General features: G+C 32.9%; 1 protein-coding gene across 1 annotated transcript in view; it reads right to left on the bottom strand.

Moving 5' to 3' along the window:
* GPC6 (glypican 6) overlaps window positions 1-26,695 on the bottom strand; it is a 1,241,410-nt gene extending 1,214,715 nt beyond the window's left edge. Inside the window, exon 1 of the mRNA XM_051984004.1 lies at window positions 26,415-26,695. Within this exon, the coding sequence (XP_051839964.1) occupies window positions 26,415-26,574 (160 nt within the window). The 5' untranslated portion in view covers window positions 26,575-26,695. The remainder of the gene's footprint in view (window positions 1-26,414) is intronic.
* Between the last annotated feature and the right edge of the window lie 281 nt (window positions 26,696-26,976).

Below are 26,976 nucleotides of genomic sequence, written 5' to 3'. Positions count from 1 at the left end.
TACTAGGTTATGAAGATATGTACTCATCTTTACAAAAGGACTAAAAAAGAAATGGATTTAAACTGAATCAAAAAAGTATTTAATTGGACATAAGGCAGAACATATTGACTGGAAGTTGATTGGAATAAGACACTACCTTAATTATATTTGCTTAATTTCAATTTCTGAGAATCTTTGAAAAAGAGGCTAAACAACAACTTATGTTGAAGAATTTAGCTACTCATCTGGATGTTGGATGGAGCCTGAAGAATCTAAAATCTCAAAAGAATTCTAGCAATCATTTTACTAAACTTTTTTGTTGTTGTTGTCTTACATATGACATAGTTGAATTCCAAACAAATGAAGCTATAAGATGTCAAGTTGTTTCCATTTTATTTATATTATTTTTAAATGCATTACTTCTTGTAATTCCTGATCCTGAAGAAGCAGCATACTTATAATGAACCATCAGACCCAAATTTTAGTAATTTTAAGAGAGCACAGTAAAATGAGTTATAATTCAAAGAAACAAATTATATCAATAAAACAAGTTATCTAAAATGGAAAAAAATAAAACTTTTAGGTGTTTGTTCCAAATATCCTATGTGTAGTTTTAATAGTGGTACTTCCCCCAAAATTGTTACCTATCAGTATAGAAAAGTACCCTCTGTTACAATTCAGTGTTATTTACTATAACAAACACTTCATTGTAACAACTAATATTTGAAGAATAAATTGAATCACTGTTCTCTAAGGAAAATTATTCTAGTAATGGTAAAGCAATTACAGTAGAAACAAATTATATGTATTATCAACTTGCCTTTTTATTCTGTTTAGTATTTTTCATATTTTTATACATTTATTTTCAGTTGACCCTTTCTGTACATGATATAGAGAAACTTCACCAAATTAAACATAGCCAGACCTATACAAATTAATTTTACCCTTGTTCATTCCTCCCTGTAATTTGAAATGTATATTACAGGAACGCATGAAAAAAAGACAAAATAAAGGAAATCATTATAATTCACTTGGAATCTCTCACTAATGTTTCATAGAAGCACATAATTTTAAAGTTAGAAGAGAATTTAGCAACCATGTAATCCAAATTAAATACCAAAGAAATTAACACTACAATACACACCAAAAGTAGCCATTTCAGCTTTGACTTGACAACCTCCAAGAAGGGTCATCAGTTTCTAAGCAGCTCACTTCTCTTTTAGGCAAAAAGTTTTTCCTTAACATCAAGCTTACATGAGCTTCTCTGCAATTTCATTATGTTAATTCATGATTTGACTCTCAGAGACAAATCTAATCTCATCTTTATATGCAGTCCTTCAAACATGTGAAGGCTGTCTCATGTTCTTCCATGGTCTTTTCCTCTCTAAGCTAACACCCCTGTTCCTTTAACCAATCTTTATATAATATAGACTCAAGAGCCTTCAATATCCTGATTTACCTGCTATCCAGCTATATTACCAATTTGGGGCACCTAAACAATGTTCTTTGCCCCAGATAAGGTTCAATATAGGCAAAGTACTTTGGGCGAATTTCTCTTCCCTCTTTCTGGAAGTAGTTTGTTACCTGTACTATTTGGTAGAAAGAATTTCCTTACTAAAATATCCTTACATTAATCAAACCAAAGATTCAGGGGGAAAAAAAAATCTAAAGGACTAGGAAAAACAATCTTCACATATTTATTCTGAGCACTGTGGTCTTATTGCATAATAAATTGTGTGAGAAGCAATTTACACTAAAACAACCCATTTTCTTGATGTTCAAGATCACATTTGCTCATTCAACTGTCATATCTCATTGCTAGAAGCCCACTAAAATTTCCAGAACATTTTCAGAACAATTATGACATGCCAATTTCACTCACATATTCATATCTAATTGCAAAATTGTATTTTTTATATCCAAATACCCAGAGGATATCTCCATATCCAATTCTATAATCAAGTGCAAGACTTTACATTTATCTCTACTAATTCTCACAATTAGGTTTAACCCAATGCTCTAGTTTCTCAAAATACTTTTAGATTAATTACTATATTAGCTGTTCCTTCTACTTGTATTACCTGGAAATTTCATGAGTATACCATCAATGACTTTGTCCAAAACATTGACTAAACTTTTAAATAGTTCAAGACCAAGCATAGATCCCTGAGTGATTAAATGATTAAATTTTTGCCATATTGACTTGAACAGATACTTTTTAAGGTTGTTCACTTTGCCATAAATAAATAAATGATATGCATATATAATATAAATATATCTATGAAAAAATATAAATGTAATAATATATGATATAATATAAAATACATATATAAATAAACAGAAACAGTAAGGTATATAAATAAATGTCCCTCCATATTCATAAAAATAGTATAAATTATATTATTAAGGTCATAAGACATATTCTCTGGCATGAAGACATATCTACAAAGAATGGGAATTACAGGGAAGGAACATTTATATCCAGCACAGGAAGTGGGGGATGAGAGGAACCCTTATCATAACCTCTTTGGTGTCTACTGAGAACAAGAAAGAGAGAGAAAGAAGGTCACCTGTTGTAAATGATATTAAATGAGAGATGGGTGTGACAGTGGAGTTTTAATCCCTTCATGACTGAATTTTCCTGAAACTTTTAGCTTTGCAAATGATATTTTCTACATATTCACTCATAAAAGAGTGAATCTCCACATATATTTTCCTCCATACAGTTTACTTTGCAATAAAATCATTATGCATAGACTAAATATGTAGACAGTGTTTTTTTCACTATTCCTTTGTTCATTTTTTTTCCTGGATCTTTCATTTAATTGCTTTGGGGATCTTTTGGAAAGGAAATTCTTTCAATCAAATAATGTATATAATCAACTATTGATTTTATAGAGTTACCTGTGTGATTTTGGCAAAGGATCACATAGACATATAATTTAGAATTTGGACTTGAATACAGGTCATTTTAATTCTAACTTTCTCACTCTATCTGCTATTTCACACTAATTGTTTTATAATTTCAACTAAAGATTCTAATTTTCAAATGCAAATTTCTTAACTGGTGTGCTAATCCATGTTTAGATAATCTTAGCTGATTCCAGCCAAAATGAGGTTTCAAGACAAATGAGGTTTAACTGTCATCCATTATTATCTGCCATGTGACACTGAACCAAACAATTCATGTAAATCTAGAGCATACTGACAGATAGGCTACATCAAAAAATTTAACATTCTTTTGAAAAATAGAAAAAAATGATTGTGAAAATTCCTTTCTTGAAAGTGATTTTACCTACCAACTTCTTTTCAGCTAAGTTCTGCTATATATAAATGATAACAAAACATTTATAACAAAGTGAAATATTTTGTCAAGCACTTTTATGTTTTGTATACATATCCTAAAGATTGACTATTTTTTTTTACTTTCATTCAGATGTTCCATGTACTATAAACATAAACACTTGAAAATAAGTGAAAAACATTGCCTATCTGAATTCAATGCAAATACATTATAAGGATGAAATAAGAATATCTCATTTTAGATAACCTCTCCATTCTATCTGTCCTTTCTAAACTTTACAAAATAAACGCCATATTCACCTGTTTCTAAGACTTGACTATTTAGCAAACTGAATACAGAGATCATCAGGAACATCATTTTAAATTATTCTAATTTGTCACATATGCCACATTGGATTTATTTTCTATGATTCATATGACAGTACAATATCATTAATCAACTTTGCATCTGTTTCCTTCAGTCCAGTTTAGATAGTAACAGACCTTGACTGATAACCAGAATAATGTAAAGTAAGAAGTATTATATTTTACTAGCTTGTACATAATTCAGAACCAAAATATGCACATGGGAGAACTTAATAAATATTTTAGAAATATCTGATATGAATGTAGATATCAATGAAAAGTCATTTTCTACACAGATATGAAGAAGGAGAATAAGTTTACAAAATGACCACAAGTAGTTATTTCAACATTAGGAATAGAGATTCCTTTCAAATCTTTGAAGTCATATAGAATATTATTATAAGTACTGTCCTTCAAAAATAGCCATGGAGATATATTTTTTTTAAATCAAGTAAGGTAATGAATAATAACAGCGAGCATTTAAATAGGACTTTAAACTATCTAAAACATTTTACATGCTATTCTATTTGATTATTTAATCCTTAAAATGAGGTTGTGAGCTGCTAGTAGTATGTCAATTTTATAAATAAGAAAACTGATCCTTAAAGAGGTCAGATTACTTATCTAAAGTCACACAACTACCAAGTAAAATTTAAACTCAGACCTCCCTAATTGTAAATGTGGTACCTCATCCACTGACCACTTAGCCGCCTCTATCTTTTTGGGCTGCTATAATAATATCAGATTGATAACTGATGTAATGAATGTTATTCCAGTTGATTCTAGAAGTATTTCAATGCTACTGATAGTTTTTCTTCTCTCTGTACCTTCTTTTTTGTATATTTTTCTTGAAGATGCAAGATACTATCCTCCAAAATATTTGAATAATATACAGATATACTACTAACTTTAGGTAAATAAGGCTATCTTCCAAAATAGTTATGTGAAAGCAAAATTAATCAATAGAAAAAATACAAAACAAATCATAAAAGTAATGAAAAGTAAGTTCAATGATTATAAATGAAAAGGAAATTAAAGAAAACCTTTATTCCACTATTAATTAAACTAATCAGCTCAGAGAATAGATCAAGAGATACACATACTCTCATCAAAAAGACAGAGAACTACCAGGGAAAAATTTGTCATGCAATATTAAACGTAGTTGTTGTACTGGATTTTGAGGTTATTTTTGATTGTTTTGGCCTAACTGTTACTCTGCTTTTTCAGGGAGAATTCAATTGGAGGAGAATATAGAGAAAGTGGGGTATTTTCATAAACATCAATGAAATAAAAACAAAAGACATCAATAAATATTCTCTTCAGTTTTAAAGGAGATTTGATATCACAGTTTGCCCTAAAACACTATAACATGAAATCTATTACAATTTCACTAAAAGTCTATTTAAAAGAATTAGCAGATTGTAGTAGATGAAAGCCTGGCTTTGAAGCAAAGAAGAACTGAGTTCAAGTCTTCTCACATTCAGGTTAGTAAAATCTGGGAAAGTGACCACCACTTAATGCCCTAGAATGTTCTCTAACGCTGTAAGATGGAAATAAAGTATTGATTTGCATTAGTAGAGGTATTCCATTACTCGATTCTTCCTTGTATCAATGCAATTATAGGTCCATGCCTCTGTATCATTCAAATCTATCATAGTCCCTTCCAACACATCATTCACACTCTGACAAGGATTTCTGTTATGACTACAGAAAAAAAGTTTATTTGTTTTGTTACAAAAGTTTATGCAATATTATAATTTAAAGTCATTTATTGTAAAAGGACAAGTATCATTGTATTTCTAGGTTCTAAATACTTAGAGTTTGGTATGGAAGATATAAAGAAGTTATGGATAAGTACAACTGTTGCACTCATAGAGACTGTTCTCTAGACAATGATTTACAATGTCCAATTGGAGATGCTTTAAAAAGTAAAGTCAAACTATAAATTACTAATTAACTTGCTACAAAGATGCTCCTACAAAGAATTCATCAATTATTCTATCAGTCTCAGTAGGGTTATAAAGCTGATAGTCTTTGAAATAATACCTTAAAAATGAAAATAAAGATATTACTCATTCTTTCATTTCTTGCTTGACTTTTAAGGTTGAAAAAATTGTTCTAAAAAGCATGAACTGCATTATTAACCATTTAAGTTGCATACATCATTTGAATTATTTCATTTGAATCCTACCATTTGACAATTAAACTGTCTTTCAAAATAATTCCTCCTAAACTTTCTCCAATATGTATGTCATACTATATACATTTCTAACTGCCCTTAAGAGTTTCTAAGAGTCTAGTTCAAGTAAAGATTCTATTCTAGCAATCCACTGCCAAGTCTCATATATCCATTTGAAAGATCAGTTGGTCAGTTATTTTTTCTACACAAAGATCTCAAGAAATCTCAATCTTAGGAAAGGAATAAGCAGTGCAATTAGTAGTCTGGCTAACTGCTCTAAAAGATACAGAATCTCTTTTGAATGTGGTCATTTCCAGATTAAATGCTTCAGTGATGTAAGAATAATTGGTAGATATGTCAATTCAAATAAATATCATCATCAGTATCTCCACAAAACTTTTCCTGAGCTTGTATAATATATAGATTGGTTGTATTGGTCCATGGGAATATAAAAATGTATATATTTTTAAAAATCATGGTCCCTGAAGTATAAAAACCATAGAACCTTCTGGTTTAGGTTAAAATGACACTTTCAAAGTTAGTATATCAATTAAGAAAAATTTAAGCTCACAGAACAAATTATTATTTTTATAGATCATTTACACTGAGTATAATCAAAACATTCCCTCTACTCTATGTTCCTTAGAGGAAAAAAAAAGCCCTGTATTCTAAAATCCAAGATAAATGTTTTCTTTACACACAAGAAATTAAAATTATTCTAATTCCAAATGGAAGAAAACTTTCCATTTAACAAAGTTATTAATTTCTGAAAATAAAATTAAAAAATAAAATTCAATAATAAATTATTTCCTTTTAAAAATGTTTTTTGGTAATTCACTCATTTCCTCAGTGATGGTATACTGAATTAGACAGGTGTTTGCACTTAAGCAATGCATTCTACTTGTGTGCTTGATATTCAATTAACAATGCTCATTACTAGAATATAGCCAGCATGACAAACTATCTTATAGCAGCAGCAGTCAAAGTATACTTCACTCCTGGCTTTTCACCAATTTGATAAATAAAGCTCCCTTGTGCCATGCTTTTAAATACCTTCATTTTGAAATTAGATTTTGATTTTCTGCTCAGAAACAGCTAAATCTCTGTTGAGCCACCAAAACATATTTTACAACTTAGATTAGTGTGTTCTGCCTTCCCTGCTTTTTTGCAGCTGTTACTTTTAACAGAGAACACATTACAAATGAGAGAAAAGGCTTTTATTTAAAAAAGAATTTGTTACTTGGGCACCCTCTACAATTTTCTTTTATGTTTTGCAAGACACAGGTAAAAATCCACATATGCAAAGCTTAGAAAGGGCAGAATAAAAAGGTTCAGGTCTAAGTTTTTATAAGGTATAGAATACAAGTATAAAATAGAAAACTTCATTTCAAGAGCTTCAACAATAACAACAAAAATATCCACTCAATGTAAAAAATTACATATCTTGTATTTATTTCTTTAATGTTCTTAATAAAGATAGAAAAAAGGCTTCAGGACATAGGTTAATTTAATTGAAGCTTTCCTCAAAAACAGGTATACTTTTAGTGCCATTCTATTTCTTGTATAAGAATATGTGTGTGTGTGTATGTGTGTGTGTGTGTGTGTGTCCGCGCGCACATATTTATGCATGTAAATAATATAATTATCTAATTCTTATCAGCTATATTATATATATGCATTATGCACTTTTGTGTGTATACACAGACACACACACACACACACACACACACACACACACATATATAAAATCTGCTATACCAGATTAAATACAGCAGAGTATGACTGACAAGTACTTTATAAATTTCCACAATTAAATGCAAATAAATACTGATTAAATTACGAGTTGCTTGCAAATAGAATCCTAATTTTCATGTGACTATTAACCTATAATTTGTAACAAGGATGAATATAACATAAATGTGGTTCTATTTATAATGTTTCCTCTTTAGAAATCATTTGGATAGTGTCCCCAAAATCTTTGTGCCCTTATTAAAATTTAAAGTTGCACAATGACTTTTATGGAGGACATGGAAGAGGTACATATTTTGGCTTAAAATCAAATTTATACAATTATACATTATTTGCAAAGGATATAGGTCTATGGTAGGTCTACTTGAACAAAAGTACCAATGATTAAACTTTCCAAAATTAGTCCACTTGGCTTCTTAAGAATCTTTTTTTAAATTAGCTGCTAACATAGAGAATTAGTACTCTGTATTATCAATATCAGCATAATATAATAAAGACTTGGCCTTAAAACCAGGAAGTTCTGGGTTCAAATCCATCTTTGACATATTCTGTGATTGACAATGTAACTTAATGTCTCTATGCTGTAGGAGCCTGTCTTAAGACTATGAATTTCCAATATAATTATGTAATTCTTATCTATTTATATATTAATCCATGTATGCACTTATGTGTATATGTATATATAATAATAAATAATGTATATATAATATGTATATATGTGTGTGTATAATGTATATGTAATATAATAGCTATAACATATTAAATATTAATTTATTCTTTTAATAAATTCCTTGCCCAGGAGTTCTCTGTGAATATAATGAAATTATGGCAGTTCCTATTCCTATGAACTATTTACTTAAATTATAGTTGTAAATTGCACCAGTAGTTAAATGAACTTTGGCTAATTTCTTTAGTAACACTAGTAAAAAAGGATAGTTGAAAGCAAAAAGCCAGCAAGTTGAAAAACCTCATGAGTCAGTGAGCCATAGTAAGTTACAGAGTAGTAATTTGGATGTTGAAGAAAACAGTAGGAAACACAGCTCAGGTAAGCAGCACAAATTTACATCCAGAACAAGCAGTTCATTGTCCTCAATATCAACAAGCTAACTTATAACATGAAGAAAATATAAGAAAAAATTAAAGCAATACAGCTAAGAAACAAATTGGCTATGACAGTGATTTCTACATTTGTTTATATTTTTAACCCTCTAAATTTTAGCAGGAAGCCATTGTTTGTGCAATTTGATTGTTATTTCAAAAAGGATAAGATGATAAATTATTTATTTATTTAATTTTAAGGCAGCTGGTTCTTAATATATATACTCTATAAAGCCATTAGTACCACATGCTGTTACTCAAAATTTCCATTGTAAACAAATAATTACATATATGATCTCTTTACTGGCTTTTAAACTTTTTTGAATGCAATCTTCTTGCAAATGTCATTAAACATGAAGTAAGTATTATTAAATTTCAAGATGTTTAAAATTGTTGCAGCTATTAATTAAAATATATTTTTCAATACAATATTTACTTTGAATTTTGGAGACAGTCCTATGCATACACAATGGGGTCCATTTGGCCCCATTTTGCTTTGGAGGAAATATAAATAATTTAAAGTAAAATATATTCAACACGAATGAATTACAATAATGTATAATTATCAAACGTGTTCAAACTGCTGTCCACTAAGTTTAAGGAGTATAGTTTAAATAACTATTTATTTAAAACAAAACTAAATAAAACTTCTATCTTGGTAGTCTGACAACTTGACAATGCCATGCTGTTTAAAGTTATTTGGAAGGGCATAAGCAAATGAGCATCTGCTATATTCAGCGATATGTACCATGCAAGACACAATTAAGACATATAAGAAGACCCCTGTCTTCAAGATGTTTAAAATCTAATTGATGTGGGGATATATAGACATATTATAACCATATGAAAGTGAATACAAAACATTAAAAACAGTTCAATGCAATACGAGGGATGTCACATTATGTACCTAATAAGATCAACTTTCAAAAAGTAGCACAGACCATAATGATATAAATGTTGAACTCTGGGTTGGAATGTGCTAGAGAAGCTGTATAATGCTAAAAGGCTTGAAATGGAATAAGATTTGAATTGAAAAATGAAGAAGGAAAGGGTGAAGATAGAAAAAAAAAAAGAGAACACACAAAACATAGTTAGAAAGACAGAATAAATGGGATAATATAGAACCATTCCCAATAAGATCAGGGATGAAATAAGTAGTTGCCACTACTATTCACTATTCTATTAGAAACATGAGCATTGGCAATAAGAGAAGAAAAAGAGATAAGAAATTAAAGTAGGTAATAAGGAAATCAGATTATTACTCTTTGCAGATGATATGATGATATACGTATAGAATCCTAAAGAATCAACTAAAAACTATTGAAACAATTCACAACTTTAGCAAAGTTGCAGGATACACAATAAATCCACATAAATCATTGCATTTTTTACATTACCAACAAAGTCCTGCAACAAGACATTCAAAGAGAAATTTCATTTAAAATAACTTTAGATAATTTAAATATATGGGAGTTTACCTGCCAAGGCAAAGTCAGGAACTATATGAACACAATTACAAAACAGTTTCCACACAAATAAAGTCAGATCTAACCAACTGGAAAAATATCATGTGCTCATGGGTAGGCCGGACTAAAAAAATGACAATATTACCCATATTAATCTACTTATTCAGTGTCATACAAATCAAACTACGAATAAATTACTTTAGAGTAAAGCTGGAAAAAATAATAACAAAGTTCATCTGAAAGAACAAAAGAACAAGAATTTCAAGGGAATTAATGGGAAAATGCAAATGAAGACCTAAAACTGTATTATAAAGTAGCAGTCATCAAAATTATTTGGTACTGGCTAAGAAATACAGTAGCCAATCAGTGGAGTAAGTTAGATTCACAGGACAAAATAATCAATGACTACAGAAATCTAGAATTCAACAAAGCCAAAGACCGCAGCTTTTGGGATAAAAACTCATTTTTTTGACAAAAACTGATTTTTTTGCAGAAACTAGGCATTGACCCATACCTAACACCCCATACCAAGATAAGATCTAAATGGGTTCAGGATTTAGACATAAAGAGTGATGTTATAAACAAATTAGAAGAACATCTCAGATCTGAGAAGAAGGAAGGAATTTGTGGCCAAAGAAGGACCAAAGTACATTATGGAATGCAAAATATATAATTTTGATTATATTACATTAAAAAGTTTTTGCATAAATAAAATCAATGAAGACAAGATTAGAAGGGAAGCAATAAACTGGGGATATATATATATATATATATATATATATATATATATATATATATATATATATATATATATATATATATATATATATATATATATATACATACATACATACATATTTTCAAGGGTTCTGATAAAGGCCTCATTTCTATAGAGAAGCAACTCAACTTTATAAGAATTCAAGTCACTCTCCAATTGATAAATGGTCAAAGGATATGAACAATTTTCAGATGAAGAAATTAAAACCATTTCTACTCATATCAAAAGATGATCTTAATCATTCTTGCTCAGAGAAATGCAAATTAAGACAACTCTGAGATACCACTACACACTCTCAAATTGGCCAAGATGACAGGAAAAGATAATGACAATGTTGGAGGAGATGTGAGAAAACTGGGACACTAACTTTGTTGGTGAAGGTGTGATCCAACCATTCTGGAGAACAATTTGGAACTATGTCCAAAGGAGTATGAAATTGTACCTTTGTTTCAGCAATGTTTCTACTAGACTTGTATCCCAAAGAAATCTTAAAGGAGGGAAAGGGACCCCACATGTATAAAAATGTTTGTGGCAGCCCTTTTTTGTAATGGCAAGAAAGTGGAGGCTGAGTGGATGTCACTGGAGAATGGTTGAAAAAAATTATTGTATACGAATGTTATGGAATATTATTATTCTACAAGAAATGAGCAGAGCATGATTTCAAAGAGGCCTGGAAAGATTTACAGGAAGATGCTAAGTGAAATGAGCAAAACCAGGAGATCACTATACACAGCAACAATAATCAATTGCTATTTTGATCAATGGACATGGCTCTCTTCAACAATGAGATAATTCAGGCTAATTCCAATGGTCTTGTGATGAAGAGAGCGCTCCGCACTCAGAGAGAAAACTGTGGGAACTGAGCGTGGATCATAACAATATTTTCACTTTTTTGTTGTTTACTCGCATTTTGTTTTCCTTTTTAATCTGATTTTTCTTGTGCAGCATAGTATTTGTGGAAATGTGTATAGAAGTATTGCACTTGTTTAACATAAATTGGATTACTTGCTGTCTAGAGGAGGAGAAAAGGAAGGGAAAAATTTTAGAACACAAAATTTAGAAGGGGGAAAATTTTGCAAGGGTGAATATTGAAGATAATCCATGTATATATCTTGAAAATAAAAAGCTTTAATTAAAAAAATAAAAATAAACTTTCACTTGATTCTATCACAAAAAAAGAGACAATACCGGACTCTGGAATAGTTAGAAAGATAAATTGGTTAGATTGCTGAAGGCTTTGAATATCAAACTAAGGATTCTAGGTTTTAGAGTTTAGGCAGTGGGAAGCATTAAAGACTTTTGAGAATGAATGTTTTGAAATAAAAACAGGTTTAAGACTTGCTAACAGTGTGTGGAATATTGGATTTATTGGATGTGGATAAGAGTTAAGATATGAAGATCAATTAAAAAGAAATGAGAAAAAATAATGGGAAAGAATCAGTTTAAAAATAGTTTCTGCAACATATTATAAGTATTTCTGCATATAAGGTTTGTGATAGAGCCAATATCTTGTTCTATTAACTGATCCCCAAAAAATCCCCCAAATCCCTCAAGGAATTTTGAATGAAGATTTATATAAGGAATTGTATAAAAAACTGGCTCCTCAAAAGTAATTATAATTAATATAAAAATGTTTAACAAAGATTAAACTTTGATTTGGTACAAGATAATACCCAAAAAGAAAATATGTCCTCACCAATTTATCCCCCAACACAGAAATATGTACCATGGTGAGTATAACTGTGGTTAAAAAAAAAAGAAAGAAAGAAAGAAAAAGAAAAAGAAAAAGAAAAAGAAAAAGAAAAAGAAAAAGAAAAGAAAAAGAAAAAAAAAGAAGGCAAAAAAATGAAAGAAGGAAGGCAGGAAGAAGGAGAGGAGGAAGAGAAGGAGGAGAAGAAGGAAGAGAAGGAGGAAGAGGAGAAAGGAATAAAGAAAGGAAGAGAGGGAGGAAGGAAGGAAGGAAGGAAGGAGAAAGGAAGAGAGAAGGAGAAAGGAAAGATGCCAGAAAGATAGGAATAAAGGAAGGAGGGGGGGGGAAGAAGGAAGATAGGAATAAAGGAAGGGAGGGAGGAAGAGAGAAAGAAAGAGAGAGAGGGAGGGAAGGAGGAAGAAAGAGAAAGAACAGAAGAGAAAAGAATAGAAAAAAAAAGACATAATTTAGTCTTTGAGTTAGTTTTACCTGAAATGTCATCAATAAGGCCAAATCTGAGAAAAACAAAACACAAATATAATCTAGGCATAGTTCTAGATGCTAAAGATACAAAAACAAAAATAAAATAATCTAATCCTGCCATCAAGAAATGTATATGCTATGATGTAAATCAACATGTACATAAATAAATGTAAGCAAAATATATTCAAAATAAATGAGATAATTTTTTGAGGAAAGTGGGATAATTATGTAACTTATTCAGTTCTTACTCTCTCATCCTGAATAACAATATGAAACTTTATTCTTAATAGTTTTTTCAGTCATATCTGACTTTATTATAACTCTGGAAATTTTTTTGGCACAAATATTGGAGTGTTTTGCCATTTGCTTCTCCAGCTCATTTTACAGATAAGGAAACTAAGGCAAACAAGACTTGCTTAAAGTCACACAGCTAATATGTTTCTAAAGAGAAGTATGAACTCAGGTTTTTCTGATTCCAGATTCATCTCTTTATCTACTACACTGCCTACCCACCCCTAAACTATATTAAATTATGTAATTAAAATGTATATTACTATTTACAAGTAATAATTTATATTAATAATTATACATTAATATAATATCTAATTACTAAAATTATAAAATATAAATATTACTTCATATTTAAGAAACTCTATATCTAGAGTTCCAGTATATCATGAAACTGTTTATAATAAGGTTTGTCTAATTTAGGAAAATGATAGGATGTAAGATGAAGTCATTGTTTTTTTTTTTTTTTTTTAAATTCACATCTTCAAAACTTTCAGTTTAAACTGAGTGTGCTAAGAAACACACATACAGAATTTTTATAAATCTGTGCTTCCCATGAGGGGATCACTACCTACTCTAAAAAAAGCAAAAATAGAAAATAAGGATAGTTTTATCTACAATTAAAATATCCAGCTACACTTATATGATATTTTTCAGAAGCCAGAAAATAAAAATATATAAATCTGTATAGATATATGTGTACATGTATACAGGCATATAAATATCAATTGGATTTAAATATACCTATTTCACATTTCCCGTCTTTAGAAGGGCTTCAAATGATTTCCCCCTCACATGATATTATAAAATATTTGTGCTGTCATATGAGTTCCAGAAAATGTCATAGAGAAATCTTTGACATAAATGAGAGGAAGAATGAAATTTTTGAGATGAATCACAGATTTCCCCAAAAGGGCCTAAAGATAGTCACAGTTAAAGTATAATGCCAAAGAATCATAAAGCTTCCAGAAACAAATCATCCAGTATGAGAGCACACAGTTTATTCAAGTAGTAGATTTCAAACACTGGCCTAGAATGGTTTTTTATGTGAGATTTTTTTCTCTCATTTTCAAACCTAATATGTGTGACTGAATAGTTTCAAAGATGTCGTCTTAGCACAATGGCTGTAAAAGTGCTTCTTTCAGAGAGGGAGGGGGGAAAAGCACCAACCAAGCAGCTCTCAATGTTCAGTATCCCTTACATCTGCTGCTCAGCTGGAAACACTGTTAAAAGGCCATTAGAACCTTAAGGTAACAGACCTCAAAATCCATGGAGCAATTTGCTGTTTGTGTTAGAAGTATCAGCCCCAGCTACTTCCTTTTCATGGGCTGAAAACAGCTTCTGTCATGAGCCGTGAAAATCAATTCCACAGTTACCAGGCTAAAATGTGGCCTAAGGTAGTGCACCTTCCAACTGATGTTACGCAGGAGAGCCTCCTTCTGGACATTCACGGTCCCTGCCAGAGGAGAGCAGTCACTGCTTTCTTCAAAGGTAAGTGGGAATCTAGGAACAGCTTGGGTCCTCTTAGAAAACTTTTCCAACTTAGCTCACAAGAGACCAGTGCTGTGTATTAAACTCAGAATTATCAACCTATGTCAAGTTAGCTTTGAGAGATGCTGAATTGGGGACGGGGAGAGAGGGAGGGAGAATCTGCGTTGGACTTTGTTGTCTTTTCTTCTCTCCTTATAGATTACAGTAATTGTGAGGAATACTTATTTCTCCCCAAAATAACAGTTTCAAAGTCTTTCAAAGAAATGAAGCATTTTTTGAACTTTTTTTGAAGTACAAGGGCATTTTAGTGAAATCAAGCTACATCTCTGAGGACTAATGGTTTCATCAGCAAACTTGTTTCAAAACTAAAGGCTAAAATTACAAGTGAAGTCATATTTAAAAGTTTAAAAAGGTTTTTTTTTTTTTAATTCTTTAGAAGGAAGAAAAAATAATGCATAACAATAACATACTGGTTTTGGTATGGAAAATCAATCTTGACTACTATTCAGAACAATCAAAATCATCCTTCAATGTCAACAAGTAGAAATGGATAAGTATTACTCTCTTTAAATTGAAATGTTTATTTTTATAGCCAGTAAGACATATCTAATTTGGGACTTTTTTTTCTTTAAACTATAGTATCTGTAATTTTTTTTACTATATTATTAAATAGACCTGATATTATTGATCATTCATCCCAAAATCAGAATCGATACCCACTGTAAATACATTAACATCACATATGAGGGGTAACAAAAAGTTTTAATTCTTTACAAATGTAATTAAGTTTTTATGATGAGTTTAGGCATTGTACAATCATAACCGAATGTGATGCTCAAAGCTTATTATTTCAATTGTAAGCTTTAATATTAATTATTAAATCATTTTCCTTTATTAAGTGAAGGTTAGGTTGGCACAAATGAATTTCATATATGTATACTCTGATGAAGAACTTAAGGCATAGAGATTTCTAAATGACACTGCAATCCTCAAGGATTTCAAAAGAAATTAAAGGTGGTAATTTAAAAGTGAGATTGTTCAGAAAACAGATTTGTTGATTATTTGCTACACGATGTGCCATTTTACAAGCAATTTTACATTCAACTTGAAGTTGGCCTTTTATGAGTCATGTAGTAATATAAATGAAATGAACATATTCTTTATTACCATCATATAAAAAGAATGGCCTATACATTTAACATGGTGCTTGACCTCTCTGGCTTCCTGATACCCTTATGTCTCTGAAACAGTGTTGAGTAAGATACTACATAATGAAATGTGTAGTAAAAGAGCAATAAAATAGTTTAACACATTAGCACTTGGTAATGCAAAAGTAGCTTGAAATATGTTACCAGGTAGAGTTCATTGCAAATCTGTTCAAGGAAAAGAGGTAACAAAAAACTATGTGGTATCCAGGAGTCCAGCATTTCATTTATCATTAGTGCATTTGCATTTCAAATCTCTGCTTCAGAAATATTTACTGCTACAATGTAAATTATAATCTGAATCTCAAGGCTATCTGTCCAAGTTATCATGTTGGGAGAGGTGGGAATAGTGACTTCAAGAATTTATAATAATTCTGTTTTAAAAGACTTAATCCTTTTTAAATAGATCTTAAACATTTTTGAAATATTCAAAACTCCAAAGTTATTGAGTTTTGAAGGAATGTGACAAATACTCTATAATAGAATCAAATCGTTTTAAGTTATTTCTCAAAGAAAAACCAAGACATTTTAAAATATTCTATATTTTTACAGAGTGATTTTTCCATTTATATATTCTTTTTTAAAGTTTTATTAAATTTTCAAGTATGTTGAATAATAATTTTAAGTTAGTTAAAAAATCTTTCTATGTCCTCAGTATTTATGTGTATATGTACACACACACACACACACACACACACACACATACATACTTATGAAATCTAGGGGGCAAATGTGGATATTTGAGAAAATGGGTTAGAGCTAAATAATAATTTGAAGTTAGTTGTCACTCTTTCTTTCCAGGTCTTCAAAGTGCTTATTTGTATTTGTACACACACACACACACACACACACACACACACACACACACACACAGGATCCAATGAGTAAAAGAAAATATTTAAGAAAATGGATCAGAGTTAAATGATAGGAAAGGCTAAGCGCCTTATCCAAGTCTTCTAAATACTTGAAGATGATCTATTCTCAGTGTAAAATATTTTTTATAATAAGTGGGACAGTTCTATTTTCTTGTACAATTATGATCCTTTTTTTACTTCTGGCATATAATTCTAAAATGACTGGTTGTGGTTAGGGGTAATCCTGTGGAATGGAGTTTGTCTATGCAAAGATACTTCTATAATTGTGGTCTCATTAATACAGCAATAGAGCATTAGTCAAGTCAGTTGACACTTGATAAACACGATAATGTTGATGATGAAACATCAAATAATATGCTGTCAGTCTCTTGAACTGATGAGCTGAACACTGACCTGGTTGCAGATCTTTCTCCTTCTACTATTTGATTTAGAGCTAATCATATATAATATGTGATCTCAACTCATTGAACCCATCCTCTACACCCAACCTTCCCCATTTACCAATTTATATCTAAATCTAACCTATTTCTTAGTGGTTTTATAATTATCTTAGAATTATACAAATATTCATTTATACAATGTATATGTTCATACTGAGCTAGGCATTTTCTTGAAAGGCCATTTGCTTGCAAATCTTTATAAAATACCTTCCTCAAATTCTGACTCCACTCTCCCTTGAGAAAAAGGGTGTCTTGTTTTACTGAATAACCTTCAGTCCATTACACCAGTCTATGGGTCACATGCTTCACAATCCCAAGAAATGCTACCTGGGAAAGATATCTTTTCTAGGATCATAATTATAATAAAGGGAAAAAGCACTGAGTTGAAAGCTAAAATCAAATACGACGTAAGTTGAAGGGAACAAAGCTACAAACAGAAAAAAAGATATACAAGGGACATCTTCCCTTAAGTTCTTGTCTGGTCAGGTCATCTCTTGTTCTATGTGCTACATCTCTTGAGGTTTTGAAGCAGTCATACGCTCTATATTATAAGCATTATATAAAATTACTATTTTGTAAAAGTTCTTCCCATTAAGAGGTAGGATATTGACAATGTCTTGCCCTGTTACCAACACGGAGCTGATTCCTCAATCTATACCCAATATACTTCAACATTCATTTATCCAATGCCTACCACTATTGTTCTAAATGGGGGAAGCAGTTTTAGTGACTAAAGCTGGTTTAAGTGAACAATTAAAACATCAAGATTAACTTCACTTTTTTTACCCTTATTTTACAGATAAGGAAACAGGCTAAAAATAGTTAAACAATTTGGGCTAGGATCAAAGCTAGTAGATATTTGAGGCAATATTTCAATTCAGGTTTGAGGAAATATTTGAAATCCAGAATCCAAATCCAACATTTTGTCCATCATGCCATTTAGCTGCATAAGATGATGGGAATGTGTGAATTAGAAGGAAATGTATGTACATATATACCCCCCCCCACACACACACACGCCTACCATAAACATACATATGTATCTCATATAGATGTATTTGTATATTTACATGTGTCTATATATGTGTGTTTATATATTTATATGTGTAAATAGATACGTATATATGTGTATGCTACAACCTTACATCTGAGTGGTCCAATCTCTGACTAATTCCTTGGAATGACAAAAATCTTTAAACCAGATTTCAACATTACAATGCCCTGGGGCAACTGGTCTAAGTAGAATAGGTATGTTCAAATACATCTTCAAAATGTATAGGCTGAAGCAATATTAAATATATGTGAATTTTGGTGATGTCATCTTTCCCCCAATCCTTACCATTCTAACCTCCAACTTCTACTTTCCCCTTTTTGTTTTCTCCACAGAAAGTTGTTGCGCCTAGATGAACAAAAGAGTTGACTTAGCTGCCTCCCTCATTTAGCTGATGTCCATTATTATTGCTAATTCGATTCAAAGTAACATGAGTAAATGAAAACTACAAATGACACCTACATTGTATTTATCTAATAATTTTGTCATTCTCTTCTCTTCAAATCTATTTTAATTGGAACCAGTAATGAGTATTAAAAATGATGTTTGTTTTATTTTATCTCTTTTTATCTGATATTGCTGTGATTTTCCACTATGTTTCAGATTTGCTAAGTTTCATTCAATTAGTCTCAATCATTAATTCAGATTTAATAAATTTATTTGTAATATTTGAAAGTATACAATAATCAATATGCATCATTATGCAATGTACAGGCATATATGATTAATGCCATTTTACAAACAAAAGTTATATATTATTTGGATAGGTGTGTTATCTATTGATGTTCATATTACATATGTACATATTGAGAATGTATATATGCAACATATATGTGCAATATATATATATATATATATTATATATATATATATATATATATATATATATGCATGCATGTCTATATATTCTATACAAAGTGGGATACAGCTAATTTAGTAGTGGTTTGCTCCTTACAAGAAATTTTTAAGTGAATTGTGGATGAGAAAAAGTTGGCCAAGCAAGGCTCTGAAATCGCTTTCTAATTCAGATATTCTATGATTTCATAGTCTCCCAACAACTCTAGTTCACATTAATTTTTCCCCTCTGAAATCTCCTACTCCAGACATTTCTAGAGCACTGCCACCTGCTCTGCAATAACACCATTCAGACCTTCAGCTTTTACCATTTATCCTGTAACTCTTAGATTTACCATGCTTTGCCATCCACCCTGAAGACCACTTTTCACATATATTATTTCTCCATTAGAATCTGAGTTCATTAAGAAAAGGGGCGATTTCTTTTTTTTTCTTTTCTATTTTTCTATTTGTACTCTCTATAGCACACAGTACAATACTTTGAATTTTTTTTCATCCTTTCATTCATTTATATGAGGGGTTCTTAACCTCTTTCTTTTATGGAACCCACTGACAGGTGAAATTTGAATATTTTTTAATTGAAAGAAAAACTAAAGTTCAGTTAGAAGTCAATGAAAATAACATTTCCCCCAAGTTCTAAGACCTCCTGAAATCTGTCCATAAGGAACCCAAGTTAAAAACCCAGGCAAATATTTATAGTCAACACTATACAATTTACTGCTTAAAAATAAGAAGACTCAAAATAATATTAGATAAGTCAGAATTGCAGGAATTAAGAATGCTTAGCCTAAAAAAAAAGAAAATAATTAGAAGATACATCACAACTTTCTTCAAATAATTAAAAGACCTATCCAGATTTAGTTTATATTTCTCTGGAAGATGGAATCAAACAAATGGATACCAGTCACATGGAGGTAGACCAGCTCTCTAAACACAAATTTAACTTGGGGAAATTCAGTTATGAGGCTCCTTAGATGTATGGCTCACCCAACCAATGATATCTGAATGCTGGGGGTACCCCCTTCCTTTCCTTCCTCTTTCTTGATAGTGCTCCAAGAGCAAAGCAACCAAGTAAAGGAACTGACATCCCTGGATCTTAGCCACCTGGGAAAATCACCAGGTCCCTTAACTTTTCTTTTTCTTAGTATGTGTTCATAGGTCTGATCACACTCCTACTATGAGCATTTGTATTTCCTCCCCACACAGAGATTCCCTTTACTGGGGCCTCAGCTGGAGCTTTTATGATGGAAAAAATGGTAAGCACTTGTGAACCTTCCCTTCTCATGGAAAAGAACTTAGGCTACTGTTTCCTTCTATGAGGAAAGGACAAAAACAGGTAAAGCTGAAAGACTGCTGTTTGTTTTGAAGGTTAATTCTTAGTTTAACTCCTTCTTCAAACTTTTCATACTCTCCAGTGTTGTGCTTTGATCACAGAGAGAAATGTTCCCCCATGAGTTAGGTTCCAACTGAATGAGTGAGTGATGACATTTCTACATGATTAAATGTGGTGAGGATTGAAGAGGTACTAAATTTTGGGGTTGCAAGATATGAAACATACCCCTTTGCCTAATATCAGAACTTTGCAAGAAAAGTCTTGCTCTTTTGCCCAAAACTATGTATTGCTAAAAACTTTCATCAAAGTAGAAAAATTTTCAAATAATAATGAATTTTAAAAGTAGCCATTTAAAAGAAAACTTTAAAGATAATTTTAGCTATATTTGATTTTTATACAGTGATTTTGAAACCTAACCTCACTTACCTCCCTAAGATATAACTCCAGAGAGTTATAAAGAAGAAATTTCTGCAATTTAAGGGAGTCTAAAAAGGAATGGCCTTATGTCTACCTTTCCAGACCTTCCATTTATTTTTCCTAGTTCTTACCTCAGAATTCAAGTCAAGCAAGCTTCTTCCATTCCACATTTCTACAATCCACATTACTCCATAAAATATAGAAAAGTACTGGGCACTACTTAGGTAGTCAATAAAAATTTAGTATTAGAAAAGTCCTTTGGAAAATAAACTACAGAAAACTACATTAGACCAAAAAAAAAAAAAAAAAAAAAGATGAAAAAGACATGATGTATAAAAAGTAAAGAATTATTGCTTTATTTATTAATTTTCAAAACAGAATCTTATACAAGATCTCTAAAACCTTTTGAATATCTATACACTTCTACTAAGACCTCCTCCAATGGGATAATGTCCATTACAATGAACATGCAAATTAGTATGAACTCTATGAATTGAGAATTGAATAAAGCTATCTAATGGCAAAATGTAGGCCTGAAAACTTTTCAAAAGCTAATCAGGTCAAAACTAGTTTTAAATTTCAGTCAAATTGTCAAAGAAAATCAAATTTGCAGCTACTATTACCCTTGCTGAGCTGCTAGAACTCTTCTGAGATAAGATGTGTTTTAAGGTGACAGGGGGGAAAAAGTCAACTTTGTAAATAGAAATTCTGTGAGCTTAACTGAAAAGTGAACTATGTTATTAAAACTTTTATGCTCTAAACAATTCCTTCAATTTTATACACTTCATTATTTATTGAATAATTAAGGATATATATACATACAAATACACATATATGTGTATATATACACTTACGTTTATTCACAAATTACTGTTTCTATGTCTGTTTATCTTAAAATGAGACCTTTCAAGGACATAGTTAGCTTTAAAGGGTCTCTGTTAAATAAAAGTTGTGAAATAAGTGTTTCATTCAGGAAAATATAACATAGGACAAATTACTAAGGAAGTATATATTTGTTGTACAAATATCATCAAAGCCAAAGCATCAAATAAGATGCCATTTGCAAACAACCTAAAAAGAGATATAAAGATAAACCTATAGATAGAAAGATCCAGCTATAAATCTATGTAAATATAGATATATTTGATGAGAATACTCTGAGAGGGGAAGGTTAATAACATATGACACTCAAAACCATAAGAGATGAATGCTTTTATCGTTGCATCTTAAAAGAAAGGGGAAAGGTAGGATAGGAAGTAAGAACTTAGTTGGGAAGGGACAACTTAAAAAAAATAACATTTGAAGCAGAGAAGTAACTCAAAATTTATCCATTTTCTGCAGCTCTATGAAATGAGCTCTTCCTCCTCCTCTCAACTTTTTATATCACTTCCTAAAGAATAAATTATATCAGACTAATCCAAAATCCTTTAACAAATGGAAAGAACCAATAGATTAAAGAAAAGCCACAGATGCACACTACTTGGCTTTATCTATTCAGGCTTTTGATCTCTTTTTGATTGCACACATTTAGATCATGTAAGAATGAGGAAAATGTATAACTGAAGCATTTGGAGTCAATCTATGGTTATACCTTAGAAGATAAACTCAGAATTAATAGTTATCTTAATAAATAAAGAAGTGGCCAAAAAGGCCCAAGTGCAAGATAATATAAATAATAAAGAATAATAAAGTGGACAAAAACAAGGTAAGGAAAAATTGATTATGTATTATTAATTCAACAAATATTTATTATGTTCTTAACTACTTAGAGGATTATGGTACGGGACACACAATGATAAATTAGATATGCATACATATTACCACCAAAAAATTGCCCACAAACTGCATTAGGTGACTATGAGACAGAAAGAGAGTACTGTTGAAGGAGGGGAAGGGAGGAGACAAATCAACAAATAAAATTTTTGATATTGAGAAGCCTAAAATCATAGACTAAGAAACCCAAGATAACATATGACAGTGACAGTGTAAACAGAACTTTGCAGATTCTTATTGTCAATTTGGGTTCCATTATTAAAGAGGGATCAAATTAGAACTTCCAAAATGATAAATGGGTTGAAAAATAAAGCCAAGATAGAAAATATAGTTATTTAAAGTGTTGAAGGAGGCAGGGTGGAAGAAAACTTTGAGAAAAGTATATGAAAAGCTGAAGAATCTGGATTCAACAAGATGACAATTTCCCTAAAGACTAGACAAGAAAATGAGTGAATTATGAATGGTTTAATTTTAGATATAGTCTCAATTCTAGCCTAAAAGCCTAAAAAAGGAATGGATTCTAATTCCTCATAGGTGATTTAACTGTTATTCTGCATGAAGATGAATAGGATACATTTATCCATGTAGGTCTTCTCTGTGCCAAAGGTTCTATGAAAGTATAACTTGTTACACTACCCAACACTATCCCTCATCTGCTCAGTTTGAAGAAAATTCTCATGCTGCAGAGAGAAAAGGGCAACACTATTTTACAATTGTAAATTCTATGTGAAACTTTCATAAATGTCAAAATAACCATAGGTAATGTATTTATTACTATGCAAACTATCTACATTTTTTTTAGAGGCAGATACTCAAATATCTAAAATCACAGGGACTCCATTCAATGTGCCTGATATTAGTATTATAATGCATACATTGTTCCACTAAACAAACCATTAATATTCAAATGAGAAAAAGGAAAAAGGGTTGTTTTTTTTTTTAAAGAACAATCTCCAAGGGCTTATAAAACTGAATCTGGCAACAAAGAACCTGTGTCCATTTAATAATAGGCCATCTTTCCTAAGTAATTATTATAAAAGCATTCTACAACATGTAAAAGAAATTACCTTAAAATGCAGTTATTTTCCATGCATTTATTTTCTTATCAAATGTGCCTCTGACCCTACAACGACCTGATGGTGATTATGTCCACTATCATCAAAGGACAGCAGCTTTAAGGGGGGGAAAAATCAACAATGCACTTAGAGTCCTAGAAAGTTTGAGAGTTTAACAAAGAGTACATATTCTAGAAACCCATGGTCAATTAGCAAGTAACTGTAAAGAGATGGAAAACCTAAAAAAGAAACCTTTGGTGTTAACAATTTACTGACCTATTTATATTAACCACTGGAAGTTTTCAACATTCCACTTGGTTAAGGATGGCTATGGGAATTATTGACTCTGTTAATCCGTCTCTACTACTGTTAAGTAGATTTGCATTCTGATGGGAATGAACTGCATTCCTGAGTCCCTCAGTCTCTCATTATCCACTTCAGGACATAGAAGCAGTTTTTAAATCCTAGAACATCTTTGAAAACATCATGTTCTCAATTCACATGCAGAAATATATGTATAAAAGCATAGTTAGGAAAAGCATAACTAGATGGGAAAAGTTCTTAGAAGAGATACAAATGTTTCAAGTCTTAAAAGTTTGAATTCCCTGTGATTTAAAGGGGGAAAATAAACTGATTCTTATCAATTAATTAAAAAGAATGAAATAACAGTAAACAAAGGGAAAGTAGAACTAAGAAACTTAAGGAGCTGGGACTCAGGGGGACAGTAGCTTTCCATTCATTCATTAACAAGTAAGGGGTTCTACAGAAGAATGAAGGAGTGACTGGGAATTAGAAAGCAGCCTCCTGAATCACCACAAGTTCTAGTTTTGAATTAGTAAAGGCTTACTCTATATAATGAACCAAGGCTTCAACCTTGATGTATTGGCACCTTTTTGAAGTGCTGAAATTGACATAAATTTGCTCATTTAGGTGAGAGGCTGAAACGTTCATGCAACTAAATCTATGAAAACCATAACAAGGTATCAATCAGTCTTAAGAGGAATGAAAACAGAAGAGTTTTCCCTCTTTTCAAATGAGCAATTTGAAATTGAGTTCCCGTAGTCGCCCAGTTCTTGGTGTGTAAAACTAGGAGAGGCCGTTGGCCAAGTATCAAAGCTTCCCTCATTCTCCCTCTCGAGGTCACTGAGGACTAGAGTTGACCAATTTGAGCAGCCCGCGCCTCCACTGCACCTCCCCAAGCATCTCCTGGCCTCTCCCTCTTTTTCTCCCTCTCAGCTCTGTTCCCAGCCAAAGGATTATCTCTCCCCGACACGTTTCATTCACTGAGCCCCGGAGATGCACGGATTTGGTTGGAGCTAAGAGCCGGAAAATACACGCACGCATGCAGATCAAGTTGTTCGAACCTATGGGTTACACATAGCTCTGTAAAGGCACAGGGGATAGAAACAAGCTCCCAGTGGAGAAATCTACAAGGCAGGGAAACTGGTTCTGAAGGGAGGCGGAAAGCTGCATCTCTCCCCCACTGAAAAAAAACAAAAACAAAAACAAAAACTGCAGCTGCCCACAACAGCAAGTTCGCTCTCTTTTCCTACATGTTGGAAAGCAAGGAAAGACAGAGTGCCCACGTTACAGTGCGGAGCCAGGTCTGAGGGTGGCTGGGGTGTTTCCTAACCACGAACGACCAACCGCAATCGGAGAAAACATAAAGAAACATTCAGGCAAAATCCCGCCCAAGATCTGAAACAGATACTCCATTAAGAAATCTCCCCCCTCCAAAAAATGAAACCCCAAACTGCAGACATCCGGCAGTCTCGGGGGGCTGGGCGCCGGGAGTCCCTAGTGGACAACATTCCACTCTCTGCCAGGAGAACAGCGAGTACGCTCTTTCTCAACCCTACCTCTCCTGCACCCTGGTCCAGGAATCTCTCTGCTCCCCTCTCTGAGGGAAAAAGAGCAGTGATACATGTGTATAGAAGGTAGGGAAAGAGTATGAGGGCTGAGGGTAGACCTTGTGCATCTTCCCTCGGCCCCAATCCCAGGCATCGCGGAGACCTAGGAGCAGGGAAAGGCGCCACCGAGACTGTGGTTCCTGCAAAGCAGCACTAGCAGCAGCAGCAGTAGTTCTAATAAGTTTGCCCAGGCGAAGGCAGCCCGGACTCCAAGGTGCTAGTTCAGCGCCCTGTCTGGCGCGGCAGTCGCTCGGGTTTGGCCTCCGCCCCCAGAGAAATGTGACTGACATCCTTCGTCTTGCCACCGCGCACTAGTCCCCCGGCTCGCGCCCGAAGATGACCAACAATGAAGAAAGAGCGGGGAGAGGAGAGTGGAAGGGGGTGGGGAGGGGATGCGGGGTGCGGGGTGAGACTCGGGAGCATGTGCACACAATGAGGTAGCTTGGAGACCCAACTAACTAGCAGGAGCAGCCCCGCCGCCTTTATGGGGCTCCGGGAGTGCGGGAGGAAAAAGGCTCAGTAGAAAGTGAACACTTTCAACTCAGCAACAGGGGAGAAGGAAGGGAGAACAGGGACCAGGGACAGGATCGCGCCGGCTAGCCCCAGCCCCCTTCCAAGCTTCCTTTGCCCCCTTTCCCCGCCAGCACTTACCTGCTATTTCCTGGTAGGGTATATTGACCAGGCTGAATCCTTTGGCACTGTAAGCTTGCCTGACCTCACTGCAGCTACGAGCTTTAACATCCGCCTCGACTGAAAGTAATAGCAGCAGCCCGGTGAAAAAGAAAAGCAGAGCCCCGATCCGAGAAGGCATGGTGTAGCATGCAAATCCAGCTCAGTAAATAAAATCCCAGGTCCGGCACAGTCTTCACCTTGTCCCAAACGTCGGGATGCCTCCGGAGCTAGCAGTGCCCTCCCCCCACCTCCCTATCCCCTTGCCCACCCCCACCCCCCGCCGCCAGTGGAGGGGATGAGCAACCCAGACCTCTTGCACTGCTCTCAGCAAACTTTTATAAGCCAGATGGAAGATGGCAAGCCAGCCAACCAAGGCTGTCTGGGAAAGCAGTCGCCTTTTTCTTCTATCCCCCAAAACCAAAAGAAAAAAAGAGAGAGGGGGGGAAAAGGCATAAGGGGTTCGAGGCTGCGATCCGAGTTCCCGAGAGGCAGAAATCCGGACTCCCCACGAGCCGGTTTTGCCCGTGGGAGAGTGAAGGTG

Source organism: Antechinus flavipes, chromosome 3, assembly GCF_016432865.1.
Source record: "Antechinus flavipes isolate AdamAnt ecotype Samford, QLD, Australia chromosome 3, AdamAnt_v2, whole genome shotgun sequence".
NCBI classification, from domain to species: domain Eukaryota; kingdom Metazoa; phylum Chordata; class Mammalia; order Dasyuromorphia; family Dasyuridae; genus Antechinus; species Antechinus flavipes.
This window is presented reverse-complemented; position numbering and strand designations above follow the sequence as displayed.